The sequence below is a fragment of the Pelecanus crispus genome, chromosome 3 (genome assembly GCF_030463565.1).
Source record: "Pelecanus crispus isolate bPelCri1 chromosome 3, bPelCri1.pri, whole genome shotgun sequence".
In the NCBI taxonomy this organism is placed as follows: domain Eukaryota; kingdom Metazoa; phylum Chordata; class Aves; order Pelecaniformes; family Pelecanidae; genus Pelecanus; species Pelecanus crispus.
Genome location: NC_134645.1, coordinates 40443291 through 40459546, shown reverse-complemented (window position 1 = coordinate 40459546; position 16256 = coordinate 40443291). Strand labels below are relative to the sequence as shown.

Genomic DNA, 16256 nt, shown 5'->3' with positions numbered 1-16256 from the left:
TTTCTCTGATTATGCAGTTAGCCCTTTCCTTGCCCTTAGGTTTACCTTGGCTAGGGCACTTGCAGTTAAATGGCACTCTGAAAATTACTGGAAAACATTAACATTAACTTGTTATTGTAAGCTGACATCATGCTGAGCCTGATGGGAAGTAAAAATTTATAAATAGCTTGTCCGTATGCGTAAGGCAAAAATCTGCTGAGTTTCAGCAGTAGCATGATTCATGTGTTTGCTGTAGTTTAAGTTTCATCATTAGTTATCTATGTTTCTGTGAACTTCATAGTTTCAAAAAGTATATGATGCCAGTAGAAAACTTCAGGAAGATCAGTGGTCCAAAACTGATGAACTCTGAGGAAATACTGTCTATATTTTCTGTGTATTTTTGGTTGTACAGTCTACATCTTACTGGCACATAGGTATTCTTCCCACCGTTTCCTCTGGAGAGCGAAGTGCTTTCAAAAAAGTATACTTAAAGCATAATTTAGTAATTTTTTCTCCCCACATAAATTCTCATGCACGTGCTTACTATCTGTGAACTGGAACTTAAAGGATCTCATTGAAGTCTGTCTCTGGGATGCATCCCGTGTAGATTTTAATTAAATCACTTAATCTCTCTGTTTCCTTGTCTGCAAGACTTTCTTCTATAATAATCCTTTTGGAATATGGGGTTGGGGAGGGAGTGCAGGGGGAGACTACAAGAATAGAGAAGCAATATGCCATTATGTAAGTAAAAGCTTTATTTCTTCATCATTCATGGAAAAGAAGTAAAAAGATGATGTGTATTTCGGGAAGCCAGTCCTCTCTTCTCTCGGATGATCTTCCTTGTTGGAAAGTGGCTGTATCTACATCCTCCTGATCCGAATTGTAGTATGGTGAGACTAAAAATACAGGAGGGCTGTTTGGCTGAGGATTGTCTTTTCCCTCTCGTGGTACAGCTCAGTGGGATCCTCTTACATGAATTACTTTCTAGATCTTACTGTAATGAAAAAAGAAAGAGCTTGCATTACATGCACCTTCCTTTGTGCTGTTGTCCTATATACTGCCCTTGTAAAGCTGAACTACTCATTATTAATGTTTACACTGGGAATTGTTTGACTTATCTACAAGTTAAGCCCACACATTAGCTATGTTGTCTAGACATAAGTTACTTTTATTGCATGTTTCAGTTGCACGTTCCTTTTTTGTAGGGGTAATTTTGATAGAGGAAAACTCTTGAGTTCTGCCTGCATTCAGCTGTGTTACTCTGTGATGGAGGAGTATGCCATTTGAGTTCAGGGTCTAGGCACCAACATGGATGGTGTTTGATGTATCTGTATAGCTGTAGCCCCTAAGGTCTCTGTTGTTATCAGCAACTCATTGTCTGAGAATTTTCTTCAAGGGAGGGACATTTTCCCTATTGTTTGCACTCAGAGAGGTGCAGCAATTGCTGCCGCGGAAGAATGAGCAGTGTTACACTAAGTTCAGCAGGCTTTATAATGTTGACTTAGAGTTCAGACAAGAAGAGTGCAACTGGCAATATTGAGTTCCTCAGATGTAAATGGAGCCGTTAAAAGTGACAATGTGCTTGTAAATACACAACAACGGAAGGGGAAGTTGATCCTCATACACCAAGGCATGTACAGCGACAGGTTATGACTGACTTGATGTATGAATTTGGAAAAGGGAAGAGGTAATATGACCCTGAAAAGCACCACCTCTTATTTTCATGGGTACAGCTACCTGCACTTGGACATTTGATGTGGCAAATTATTCCTCAGACATTAAAAATACTGAATGTTTTTCTTTTGTTTGAGAGAGAGAGACCTTTATATGTATTTTCTCTTCTGTAAGTTTAAAATCATTAGCTGAGAGAAGAAAATTGTTTTCTGAAGCTGCAAGTTTTACTTCACTTTATGCTATAATGTGAATTTAGGAAATAAAAGCATCAAATCAATATAGCTTATTTCTACCTATTTTCTCAGCTTGTGTGTTAATGCAGACATTCCTGAGACAGAAGATCACCTCTACTGAAACCAGCAAAGCTATGGGGTCAAGCAGCAGTGTACTTCTGAGTACTCTTTATAAACATGTTCGTACTGACTGTGTCTCTTACATGTCAGCTTCTTGGTGTCAGTGGGGTAGCTGTATCCTTTAATATTCTTCCTAATTGTAAATATCCCTCCGTAAACAAGGGTGTGTACCTTGGTCTTTTATTTGCATTTTGTCTCCTTCATGTGGATGCGTGCAGGATAACTGTGTTACAAGGATGTAGTGTGGGAAAGAATAATTTCAAATTGTTTAACCACCACCTCCCAAAAAAAGAAAAAGGAAAAAAAGCTTTTTAAAGGAGGTGGAAAGCTTTATATCCTTTGAGGTAACTGGATTAAGACAGCGATGGGTGGCTTTCTATGATGGCAGGGTATAGACTTGGAAGAGGAGACTTCATTGTATCCTTCCTACTGTTTGTTCTGATCAGAAATACAGGCTGAGCACAGTTTTTAACTGCTTCCAACATACAGTCTGGTGTGCTTCTCTAGACTTTCAGGTTTTGGTTACATGCTGCTGGGAAGATAATACGTACGTTTGCAGAGAGTGGAAATGCCACCAGCTCCACAGTAGCCCTTTTCATCTTTGATTAAGCCAGCTGGTTAGGAGGGTGTGTGTAAGACCCTTACTCATCAGGCAGGTTTGCCTTTTCTTAGCACCACCTACTTTTTGGGGTTTTCTGTTTTTTCATCAGCCAATATGTCTGTAGGTCTTTTGCTTGGGCTTCGCTGCCCAGCACATGCACCTTTAGTTATAAGATGAATGATAGCTTAAAAAGTATCTTAAATCCTAATGATAAGATAGTCCTAATAATTATAAGATCTGGTGTCAGGTTTCTGTGTGAATAGGCAAACCATGTACTTTTAAGAGAAAATTCTGCTAGGACTTTCAAGTAAAAAACACTAATGAATATGATGTTAGCTGGCAGCAAAATTCTTGTTTTGTTTTGTCCTAATACAGAATTTGAGTTGCATATGGAAATTTTAAGCTGGAATTCAATTTCACCCTGACTAAAACAGGAAGAAAAACCTGAAGAGAAACATAATAAAAATGGTATTGCAAGTGGTATTGCAAGAACTTTGATCAATGAAATTTCACATTCGTTGGCTTGTTTTAGACAAAAGGAGGAGTTTATCTTCAATTTTAAGAACATAATGGGTGTTTTGTGGTATATGTCTGTCACTGGGAAGACAGCTACTTTGCTATTTTTCAGCATTTTTTACCTTTCATTAGTTATGACACATTCATAATTTTCAGATCATTAAACAGCTGTGTTATTCTTGCTCAGTTATACGGAGTTAGCTAGTATTGTGTTTTTATTCATAACTTTAGACACTTTCATACCTTATTTTACAACTTTTTAATTCAATCAAAACATGCTTGCCTGCATTTTAATTAAAATAACGATTCTTTTATAAACTGGCTTTATGGATTTTGATGGATGTATTTGGAAGAAGGATTGAAAAGCCCTACTTTCTCATGAATAATAACTAAAATTGTGTAATTAGATGATGAAATGTGCTGACAAAACCAAGCTGAAATTATGGAAAAAATGAATTGTGAACCAGCGGTTGCTTTAAAGGAAGAAAAAAAATTTATTCATTTCTCAGAAAAATATTTGCAAAGGGAAATATTTCAACTACAGACGGAGTTTATTAATTCATACAAAAACAAATTTGAGGAAGCAAATAATATTCATATATAGTAATCATATATGACAATCATATAATTTATATTTGGCAGAAATAATAATCTGATCTGTTAATTGTGAAATTACCATCATGAAATTAAAGACTTCAAAGAAAGGAGGTGGTAGGAACAAAGGCATGATGCCTGTAATAATCTGGTATATACAAATGATCCAGGACTATGAAAGCAATGTAATAAGTGATGGCTTTTCTAACAATTTGCATTTGTTTGGGGATGGCAGGAGAATTGATAAATATTGGAAATTATTCTTCAATATATTGTCATTTAAATGTGGAAATAAATTCAGAATATTTAATCTGCCCCCCCCCCAAGCACCTTCAGCTGTCTTTTTTTTTCTCATAATTAAATAACCTCAGATGAAGGAAAGCCTTAATGTTTGTAATAGAGTTCATCCATCCACACTGTCCCTAAACCTCAGTGTGGCAGAGGATGAATCATACGCCATGAGAACGCAGGGCATGGGGGGTGCCACCAGCGCTGTCTGGTACAACGTGTTTGTGCGCTGTGGCTCTGTACTAATTTTAAACTATTATCCTGCAACTTGTGTAGCTGCTTTTGTTTGCGAGAGTAGCATGAACTGCAGGGACTGTGTTCGTACCATACTTGCTGGTGATAAAATATTACATTTCTTTTCCACAAATATAAATTTTTACAGAGCAGCACAATATCGGAAGGTAACCAGACAGTTATAAACTCTCCCATCTATTTTTGTATAGATATCTTCTTGGAAAACTGGCAGGAGGATAGTTGAGGTTTTTAGTCCCATTGTAATTATCACACTGGCACTTTTCATCTTCAAGAAAAAAGGGATTTTTAGGGCTTGTTTTTCCCTAGAGATAATTATTGTAACTTGGAACTTTTTATCATCCTAATAAAAATGCCTTCACCTGTCACAGCAGCTTGCCAGTTTTTATCTACGTGGTTGTACTAAAAAAAATGAAAAATTGGGCCTCACTTTCAGAATACAGAGATAACTTGGCAGTTGTATTTATCATTCAAGAAGAATAAAATTTTATCTGCCTTTAAATGAGAGAAGAAAAGAAAAATCACGTTTGAGGCTTTCTCACTACCCTGTTAATACTCAGGCAAAAGCTTTTGATGGAACAATTCCAAAAAACCACATTTAACTTAGTGCAGTAATCTCCCTACTACTGCCATTTTGCAAACACCCTTTTTTGGCTTTCCTTGTTGCTTCAACCTCTATAGCTTGGTGAGCGGCATATGTTTCCAAGCTTAGTATTTACACAGTGTTTTCTTTCAGCTGGTGAAACATCTGTATTCTTCGTATTTTTTTAGGGAGTTAAATGATCTATGCTGAGAATGTACAGTTTAGGGTGATGTCAGTTTGCTTTTTTTTTTCTTTTTTCCCCAAGAAGCACTGAAATGAACACTGGGAGCATTGTTTCAGTCTTGCACTTAGGAATGTGAATATTTGTACTGTATACTTAATTTCATCCAAACATAGCTGAGGGCATGCATGCAGAAGTTTTTATTGCTTCAGGTCAGCTTAAGAGGAGAAAAGTTTAACTTTGCTACTTCACTGAGAAATGTGTAATTATATAACCTTCAGCGTGCTTTTAGAAAATCTGATTGTTTAAAAAAGGCACTTTGTGCAGCAACATGTTGAAGGCTGTGTTTTCTTTTAAATACGAACATGTGCGCATGCACACCAAGTACCCACCTCATCATTATTTCATATCTAGAGTTAAAAGTTTATTGTAAGTTTCAGAAACCTTAGTTCCTCCTATAAGAGTAATGCTACAAAATGTTAATTTTAATTGGGTAGACAGCAAGTGTCACAATAGATCAACTTTGTGGCTGTTAAAAGGTTGTGTTATATTTGCAGTGTCTCTGTATGTATGAGGGAAAACTCTTGGCATAAAAAAAAATTAAAAGGCACTTGCTAATTTTGTGTTTTATACAAGTTTTCATCCACCATTGCATTGCTTTGTTATTCTAATAGTGTATTTCACAGCTTGAATACAGCAATTTGAGCTGATATGAGAGCTTCTAAAGATAATGATCAGCTTCATATCATATCAAAGTTGATGTGGGAGAGAAAAATGTCTCTTCCTGCTTCTCATGATTCGTATTTTTGACTTAGCTGATGTCTAATGATTTATTTTTGAAAAAAAACTAATGTGCATTTTTTTTCACTTGATCATCCAGAATGAACACTTGGAAGATAGCAGATGTTATGTCTTAAGATCTGCTTGGGTACAAAAAAACCACTCAACTTTCTCATGTCATGAGAGGGAGACAGAGAAGGCTCTCAGTGTTGCATCTGAAAGCATACTGTTTGGTGGGGGATGGATGTGAACAGGACAGAAGGATGTGTGTGCTGATTGATGAGCAGGGAACCAAGCTGGCTGTTTCCTTTTTTGCCTCTTCCCCTCCCCGCTCTTCTCTGCTTTCACCCCTTTTCTTGAGGCTTCTACACCTGAAGAACAAGGATGAAGCATCGACAATGCCAAGGAAGGAAGGGAAGGTACTGGAAGTTGGGAACACAGCTTCCATTCATTGGCATGCTGGGTCCTTGGGTTTTGCTAATGAGGATATAGTGTCACACCTGAGCTGGCTTGCTGGCTTGGTGCCTTTTTTTTTTTTTTCTTCCCTTCTGTGTTATTCTGCACTAAGAAGTCCTCCCATGTTGGTGGTTTTACCTGCAGCTGGTTAGAACATGCTGCGTCAGAGTTAGTAGAACCTCATGGACCAAAGGGTCTCATAATGGTCAATTGCTGGACACTGTTCCCCATTATGTATCCAAGTATCTGGAGTTCCCATGGCTTGCACTGTTTTAACAACTCTTGCCCAGGTTGATGGGCAGTCTGTACAATCCTGCTGGTGTGTTAGCCTGACTCCTGAACAGCCTGGTCAGGGAAAGGAAAGGTTTGTGAGCATCCAGCAACTTGCCATCTTTAATGCAGGGTTCCACAGAACTATAGACAATGCCTGGTGTGTTGTGTCTTCGGTCCTATTAAAAAGACGCCCGACATCTCAAAGATGCTTTCAGGCTGCATTCTTGGTGTTTAGTTCATGTCAAATTTACAGATAATCACTCTCATCCAGTAAGTTTTCATAAACCTTCCTCTACGGACAGTGCAAATCTCTTGTAAAACTACCTTTAAAAAAGAAAAAGTCATTAATATATTGCCTTAGTGTAATAAAAAAACAATCCCACATACAAAAGGAACACCATGACCTCATTGCATTTATGTGTAAGTGAGGAATTCAGCAGAGGATTTTAAATCGAGTAGTATTTCGGACTTGAGGAGAGCCATGTGCTGGAAAGCCTGTCTATTTTATTATCTCTTTCAAACAGTCACATAAAACTTGCTACCTCCCCATGCAAACATTGCCTGGCTTGTAGTCTTAGATTGTGGAAGCTACAGCAATATTACTATAAGCCAAACGATGTGTTACACATGATGGAAGTGAAGAACTACTGAGGTTAACTTCTACAGATTGCTTGTGTGGTTGCCTCAAGTTTTAGCTTACATAAATAAGGTTTTGAGCTTACATAAATAAGGCTTTGGATAAAACACACGGGCATTAATTACGATTTCAAATTTAGTTCAGGCATTCTGGAATCTTACGCGGAAAAAAATAATTTCTTTGTGGGGAAAGCTTTCTAGGTCTGTAAAATTTAGTGAGGGGACCTGAATAAATGATAGAGGGCTTGCACTGAAATAATGAGAATGTCAGTATTTTGCATATGTCAAAAGTTGCACCAGGATAAACTGTAGTAGTTGAACATGGTTGTTGATGAATGCCAACATTTTTCAAAAGTGAATCAAACTCTGACGTGAGTTGCACCTTCTCATTCTACTGCTTAAATATGAGTCATGCCCTCTGATTTTTACCTTCTGAATGGTATTGAAAGGATATGGTTTCTATAGAGACTGAATTGCAGAGGAGTTTTGATTGCATTTTCAGTACTGAATTTCCTACCTGGACTAATGTAAATCCACAAATTTGACCTACTTAGTATGCACAGTTCTCCCTCTCTCAAGACCTTTTGCTTGAATTATCAAACTACTTAGGTTTCCTTCGTATTTAGGAGGGAGGCACTTTGGGAATTGTTTTCAAAACTGAAGAGATTAACTTAATTTAAGCTTCTAGGAAAAAATACGATAGCCCCTTCATAACTGTGAAACAGATTTTATATTATCGCTTAGAAGTAAATCCCTTCTCGTTCTTGGAAATGAACACAAGCACAGAAGACTAAAATCAGAAAGGTTAAGGCACCAAATGATTTTCAATTAGCAGAGGATATAAAAGGCAGTAAGAAGAGCTTCTGCATACACATTATTTTCCTTTTTCATCCCTCTTCTTCTATAGAGTCCATTACTTAACAGAGATTGAACAAGCCACAAAAAATAGAGAAACTAGTAGTAGTGGCAACTTTGTGCTTTGGTTTTCATGAAAAAGGTTAATTTTGAGTTGATACTTACATAAACCATTTTAATAAGCAGACAGTTGCACAGGCAAGAGCAGGCTAAAGAAGAGGATTCAAGGTGGAGGTCTCTGGTGACACTCAAAAGTTTGCAAGCTTGCACTTCTGCAAAGCCCTTTGTAGAAAAAGATCAAAATTCAAAATCATCTTGGAAAAAACATCTTAGAAAGATGGTCTGCTGTCAACAAAATGATGTCCAGTACAGAGGACTTCAGAAGATTTTAAAAAAAAGAAAGCAAGATGACAGCTATCTTTCTGGGATGTCTCTTGCCTACAGAGCACCTGCTAACACAAGGAGATGAGAGTTTATTTCATTTTCCTGTCAAAGGGGCCCCAGTGGGATCTCTGTGTTTAATAAGTGCCTCAGTAAGAAAAAAACCTGGACTGACTGAATGGTGTCCAGAGAACAGTTGTTTACTGTGAGGGCAAGGGTGGAAGTGGAGAGGAACACCTTACCTCAAGAGCTTGGATTCTGAGGGTGAAACACTAGAAGAGGTTGCATACAAATATTTTGGAATCTGCTTTCTTGGCTGTTTTCAGGGTTAGGACAGTCAGCCATTTGTTCCATTGAAGAATGTTTAGACCCTGTCTCAGTGTTTGTGTGGATTAGATAGTCTCTTGACATCTCTTCTGTTCTGTTTCCATGCTTATTTGAAACTACTGCAGCTGTTTTTCCACTTGAATAATTTCACAAAAAATAACCCAGATGAAATTGTGTCAAGTTAATGCTATGCGGCAGTGCTTGTGTTTCCAAAACAAGCAAACAAACAAAAAAGATATAACCCCAGGAGCAAGTGACAGCTGGAATGCAGCAAAACAGGATCTGAGATGTAGAAGTCTGGATATAAAGGTTTTTCTTTTCCCAAAGTGAAGTGAAGGCCTCAACTTGATCCGTTAGTCATAAAATTGTCACTTTGCAAGTATGAAGTGCTAATATTCTCACACATTAAGAGTGTTTCCATATAGAATGCTCATGTGTGTATTTTCAGAAATGGTCTGGTAACACCTCTAAAGCTTCCTAAATTCTGCACATGGCTAGTTTCAATAAATAATTGTTTGGGGCTGTACTTTTTCAATTTGCATAGAAACCCTGTCTTGTCTATCAAAGTAACTTACCTATGTAGGCAAACAATTTCAAATTTGGAGGCTGTAAGGCAAGTTAAGGAAAGAGGGAAATTAGCACCCTGTTCCTCCTATTGCAGCTTCCAAATTGCTGTCACGAATGCAGGTTTGTGAATCCTGCTGATTATGTCAATTCACTATGAATGAGTGACTTTACACAGTTTGATTTAGTAACAGTTATAATTAACTTGTAGCAAATCGCAGAATTTGATTATAATATTTTCAATAGCACTCAATCATCGATGATTAATAAAGTGATTAGACAAAATTGATCAAAACAGTGACTTAGTTACAGATTGGAAGATGGCAAGGTTCACTCTATTACTACATGGAAGCGCATAAAAGAGAATTAAATCACACTGAGTTAGAATGATTCATAAAGGGATTGCGTATATATGGAATAAGGAGGACCCTCCCGTTGAGTCACGAGGTTTAGAATAGACCCCCTTGCTTTCTAAACTCCTTCTCAAAGAGGAGCCTAGGTGCAGCTGGGCCCACTCTTAGTCTCAGACTTGGTCAACGGTTTATATGGATAAGGTTAATGTATATATATGTATATCTAGTACATAGGAAAATTGTATAAAGGAAATTGGGTTATATGAGAGAGAGAGAGAGGGAGAAATCGTGTGTAGGGGATACGGAAGCCTTCCCATTGAGTCACGAGGTTCAGAATGGACTTTCTAAACTCTTCTCGGAGAGGAGCCTAGGTATGGCTGGGCCCACTCTTAGACTTGGTCAGCGGTTTAGGAGAGTAATGCTATAAGAATAATACAGCAGTATAAAACTCCCTTTAAAATTAAATCATACATCTACAAACTACTTAAATTGATTCACGCATGTACATTCACAAATATAAATGCATGTATGAAAATAGTATACCTGTTAAAAATTCCCCTCGAGTTTAGTGAAATACTCACGTCTAATGCCTTGGCATTTCTCAACAGGCGAGAGTAGAGTCTCGAGGAGTGAAGAATTTCAGCTGCCCAGGCTGCGTTGTCGATCTCTAGCAATGGAGTTCTGGTGGCAGCAGACTTTTGGGGTCTGCTAGTTTTGGCTGACTCTGAGAGACATTTCGATCAGAGGGAGATGCTGGTGCAGCCCACAGCAGTCCAGGAGAGCTCAAAGGGCCTCGCTTAGGACTGCTGTTTATAGGATTGTGAGATGATTGACTTTAATCACCAGTAAATTTCCATCTGAGCCACAGTTTGGGTCAGCTTGTTGTTGGAATTCCACCAGCAATGATACCACTGTTTCAAGGCTGTCTGGGGTAGCTGTTTGTTCTTGCTCCCCTTGTTAGCCATAATATGAATCTTGATAAGAACAGGGCCGCTCTCTGCTCCAGCCATGTAGGAGTTTCTGGTACAATTAAGGGGCGCTTAACTGACCAACTCGCTACACAAAAGCCGCAGCCTGGAATTCCTGAGATTGTAAAGCAGCTGAAGTGAAGGGGAGAAACAACAGAAAAACAGAGGCGGGGGGATGTACCACCACAATTGCACATGCATGCAAAACTCCTTAACCTGAGTGAGGTCTTTCCCATTAGGCTTCAGTACTCTGCACCATGTGTCTCCATGGTTTTTTCATTTAGAAATTAAATCACCTAGGTGTCGCCTGTTCACTTGAATATGAATGGGAAAGGTAAAAACTAAGTGGGGTGGTATGGGCATCGTCACTTGTGTCAGAAGTGCGTGTCATGCACTCTCTCCCACGTGCAGAGAGCATGGGTATTACAGGGGCTGGGCCTGGAGAGTCCCTCTCCACTGTACAGTTGGTACCAGCTTTCATATATTATCCAATATTTCCTTTTCATGCTTATGATCTGGATGACTATACATCTTTTTTTAACTCCCATTGTTTCTTAATGCTTTTCTATATATTCAGTACTACTTTGAAAACCTGTTTTTAAATAGCAAAAGAAGGTCTCTAAGAACAGAAATTACTTGCTTTGTGAACTCTCTGACCAGAAAGCTACAGGTCATGCTTTCTATTTCGGTATCTTGAATTCTTTCCTTCATGGTAGCTAGGACGTGTCTGCTAGGCTTTGATGTGAAGTTCTGGAGAAGATTGTGCAGTCAGTGCACAGCCCCAGTGCAGGAGCCCAGTCTTCTCTGTCCTTGGAAGGGAAAGGGGCGAGCGTCTGCCTTCTCTGTGAAATCCAGCTGCCCACTGGGTTTGACCGGAGCCCTGAATGAAGGATCTCAGGAGCAGGAATAAAGATACTTTTCTGTCAGCACTTCAGAGTGGTTATAGGTGATAATTCTACTGCCTTTAAAAAGCTTTTTACTCAGTGTGTGGATTTTAAAGACCCTTCCCTGTCTCCTTGCTTGTACTTGTATGATAGGACCAGCCCAGCTCCATCCAGTGGGCCGAGCTGCCAGCATGCTCCACGGACAGTTGTGCTGGCACCGCTGAGCAGATGGCACCACAAAAAGGTTGAAAGTTGAGGGGTGCTTACGTTGGAAGGGCCCAGTAGGAGTGGTGTTGATCAGGCTGTCCTCTGTTCACTTCACGGAGCTTAACATCTTCCAGCACTTGCTGTGTTTTGTTGTTCAATTACTGTGAAAAGTGAATTTTAAAGAATAGACAATTTAAGGATTCCATCTGTTGTTACGCCAAATGAGTACATGTTTTTCCTTGAGTAATAGTTGTTCATTTTGCAGGTGGTTGTTTTCATCTTACAGTTATTTGGAGAAAAAGCAGTGGCTAGAAATTCTAGTTTCAATTTTTTTTTTTTTTTTTATTTATTCAGGTTTTTCACTTGCTGCAGTCGTACTTAGAATCAAAACAGCTTGTTAGTTCGGACTTTCAGCAGGGACTGGGTGACATGATTACCTGTATAGGAACCAAACTGTGGTTGGCTAAAAGGTAAGATAAAACACAAGATATATATTTTTATACACAGAGGTTACTAACGTATGAAAGGCTTGGCTGATGGGTTTTTTAAAAATTATATTTTATTTTGGCAACGTGGACAGACTTATTTCTCTAGAAACATGTAAAATTTAGATGCCTTATTGGCTTGCTGTGTTTTTAATCAAGATGATTTACCTGCCCCCTGCCAAAAAGGAAGGGATGAAAAAATGTAAGTATACTTTACCTGCATGCATTACTGTTTTTCAGTCTTCTCTTAGTTCATTCTCAGCTAAATTTTATAGTCCAGTCATTTAAAAAAAAAAAAAAAAAAGTGTGAATGAAAATCCCTACAGAAGCAGCCTTTTGATGAAGGGATGAATGTTGCTTCTGGGCTAAGAAAAGTATGCTACATATGCAAGGTTTTTATGTTACTATTTTCTCTGACCTTTTCAAAAAAGTAGTAGAAAAATGGCATAGCAATTATAGCAATTGTTGAAACTTGATAAAAGTTTTTAGCTGCCCACAAACAATCCAAGATAGTTTTGGAAAGATTTTCCTTAGGTTTCTGTAAAAGGATCTTCAGATGACCTATATACTGCAATGAAGAAATGTTTTTTTACTTTTTGTTTTTTTACTTTTTTTTTTTTTTTAATCTACTTGATCTTATCAATTGCTTCTGAAAATTCCCACCAAAAACTAAAGGGATCAGTTGTGGTCAGAGAGCACAAGTCCTTGTGTAGATAAATAACTGGGTAAAATATTGCAGAGTACAGTTTGCACAGTAAAGGGAGGTCACCTGGTCACCTGCAATCTAGTGTGGATCTCTGATAAAACATGTTGCTTTGTTATCATCAAAAGCAAAATCATAAGTGATTTGGAGAAGCAGGGTGACTAGAGCGTTGAGGAAGTCTTCTGCCAGTGTTCACTGAGTTGGGGTAATCAAGATACAGTTGATCTTTGAGAATTACAGAAGTGTCTCCTGAGAGAGTGAGAGTGATGATGTAGCAGGTAAAACTTGGTGTAATTTTTGTGAAATGATGCACATGAATAAAGCAGCCTGGACTTTACTTGGGGAAAGAGTGGTTGACCGAGCAGATTTTTTTGTTTGAAAAAAATCACCCTGATTCTTGGTCAGGCCCAAGTGGAGAGGAGGCAAATATCATAAAAAGAATGCAGAACAAAACAGAAAACACACTTATGTTTCTGTAGTAATCTGTGTTGTATATTTTAATATTGTGTAAATCCCAAAGAAGATACAGTAGACGTGAGAAGCAGTAAAAGGACTGGTAATAACTACAGAATAGTTTGTAGATGGGGAATGACTAAATAGGCTGAGACTTTTTTAACCTGGAAAAGGGACAACAGAAGGATGACATGGAAAAAAAAATTAATGTTATGAGTCACATGGAAAAGGAGATAGGTATTTAGCATCCCTTCCAATGCAAGGTGGCAGATGTAAAAGAAACAAAATAATGAAGTTTTTCATGTAATTTTAGTTTAGCTATGGAACTCCATGATACAAGATACTGTTGGCTTTAAACCTGTCTGAATTTTTAACAAATCATTGAACAGAGTGAGAGAAGGAAGGCCCAGTGAGGTTACTAAGTATGTAGTTAACACAGTTGGCTCAAGAAATTCTTCAGCAACCTTGAAGGTTGAGAGAGGTTTTTTGAAGTATCACTGTTCTTACGCATCCCTTCGCTGTGCATCTACTCTCTGCCCCAGTTGGAGACATCATGGTGGATTTAGTGGACCTTTTGACTTGACTCAGCGTAAGCATTCTGAAGTCTTTAAATGAGAATGGTAATTTACTTAATGAAATGAAATGAAATCCATTGATACTGTTAGATGGAAAAAACCCCAAACACCAGTGACCAAATTCAGTAGAAAGATACTAGTGCTAAATAATTCAAACCTTTTTCTCCTGCAGCAAAATGCATAAGGGCTAGGCTCTGTTCATTACAGATTTTAAATAAATTCTGTGTTTTCAAAGTATTTTTTCAGAACTGGTCTTTAGTCATATTAATGGTGACTTTTTTTTTTTTTTTTGTATTCTTGCCAAAAGGAAATGTTTTCAGGCTCTCTCTAAGAAATCCTGGTGCAATGGTATTATAGGTATTGGAAGAAGAGATGTATTTTCTCTTTCACTTGCTTGTAAAAAGCCATGGCTGCATGTGCTACTATTAACCCTCTGTCAGTACCACATTTTCATTTTGTCAGTTGTAGCCTCCTTTTCATATTCATGCATTCTCAATTACGCAGTTAATGCTATACATAAAGGGTTTTTTTTAATGTCTTTCTTCCATAAACAGTGAAAATTGATATTACAAGCATACAGGTTTGCAACACTATGTTAAGGCATTGGTTTCTGATGGGCAGAAACTCTTTTTGTAAATTTCTAATGTACTTGATCATTCTCTCTCAGTCCATACAGCTATACGTCCTTAGGCACACTTTGAGCTAAGGTGTGTTTTCTTTTTTCTTTCATTTCTTTTCCTAAGTCTTAAAAAAACAAGTAAAATATCCATGAAATGTTTGGTAACTAAATTTACTTCCACATATGTTTTAAACTTAGGACTACAATAAATGATACAGCTTGAAAAACTTTGCTTGCCTCATAACTTTCTGCTTGAGATAAATGTGTTCATTGTGGCGTGATTTAAAAACAAACAAAACCCCAACAAACAACCCAAACAAACTTATTGAAATAGATGGTATTTTCTGGTAGTTTTAGTCTCCCACGTTCAGTGTGCAGCTTCACCATTTGTATTTGGCTGTATGGAGCTGAACAACTGTTCTGTGATGAATGGTGGGTTTGGGGGTTTTTGTTGTTCTTGTTTTATCTTTTTCTTATTTTAAAGGGGGTTTGGGAGGATGCTTGGCAACTGAGTTGTGAAACTCAGTAAGTCCATCTTTCAGTTTTCTGGCTGTTGGGAGAGCATTATCAGGAAATCAGCACTGCATTTGCGCCCTGTTGTTAGACTTCTTGGTATGTATCTGCTGCTGGTCACTGTCAGAGAGCGTGCTGGCTGGCTGGACCCTTGGTCCTCATACAGTCACTCTTTCTTTCTTTCTGTTCCAGCAAAGAGAGTGAGTACCACAGAGAAAAACTGATGAACCTCCATCTGTTTCTTCTGCCTTTCTCATAAGGAGATAACTTAGTGTGTCACTGGTACCATAGTGCAGTGATTGTTTGAATAGAGGGTATTGTAGGCGCTCACTATTAATCTTAAATGGGTAAACAAAGTTAAAATAACAGGAAAGCAGTTTGTGTATTTGGGGAAACGGGGAATTATTTTGAAACAGCAGTCTTCATTCACATTTCTGTACTAGTTCTGTAAAATTCTTGCTGGCATTCTTTCAACTACGTACTTCCTTTTACTATGGAACAAACTTCTCACAGAAACTCTAGTTACAAAATTTTGGATTGCATAATCCAAGGGCTGGAGCATCTCTCCTATGAAGACAGGCTGAGGGAGTTGGGGTTGTTCAGCCTGGAGAAGAGAAGGCTCCAGGGAGACCTTATAGCAGCCTTCTCTTACAAAAAAGCTGGAGAAGGACTTTTTAGAAGGGCATGTAGTGACAGGACAAGGGGTAATGGCTTTAAATGGAAAGAGGGCAGATTTAGAGTAGATATAAGGAAGACATTCTTCACTATGAGGGTGGTGAGGCACTGGAACAGGTTGTCCAGAGAAGTTGTGGACGCTCCCTGGCAGCATTCAAGGCCAGGCTGGATGGGGCTTTGAGCAACCTGGTCTAGTGGAAGCTGTCCCTGCCCATGGCAGGGGGGCTGGAACTAGATGATCTATAAGGTCCTTTCCAACCCAAATCATTCTGTGATTCTATGATTGTCATGTATATATCTGGAGAAATTATTACCTTTCTTCAGCTGATTGCTAAACGGGTTTTTTTGTTGTTGTTGTTTGGTTGTGGGGGTTTTTTTTAACCAGATTATAATTTCCTTTAATCAGAATGTATTAGTGTAGAATACCTCAAGAAAATATTGCACATTCCTTGTAATATAGTAATCTCTTCTCCCTCCACTCCCCCACCTTATTTTGCTTTAGAGAATAAAATGGCTCACATTCCCCAA

The 16256-nt window shown here is 38.3% G+C and overlaps 1 protein-coding gene across 1 annotated transcript in view; it reads left to right on the top strand.

The window, feature by feature from the left end:
• THADA (THADA armadillo repeat containing) overlaps nucleotides 1-16256 on the top strand; it is a 169685-nt gene that overhangs the window by 92784 nt on the left and 60645 nt on the right. Inside the window, exon 29 of the mRNA XM_075707613.1 lies at nucleotides 12060-12175. Coding sequence (XP_075563728.1) covers nucleotides 12060-12175 — 116 coding nt within the window. The remainder of the gene's footprint in view (nucleotides 1-12059; nucleotides 12176-16256) is intronic.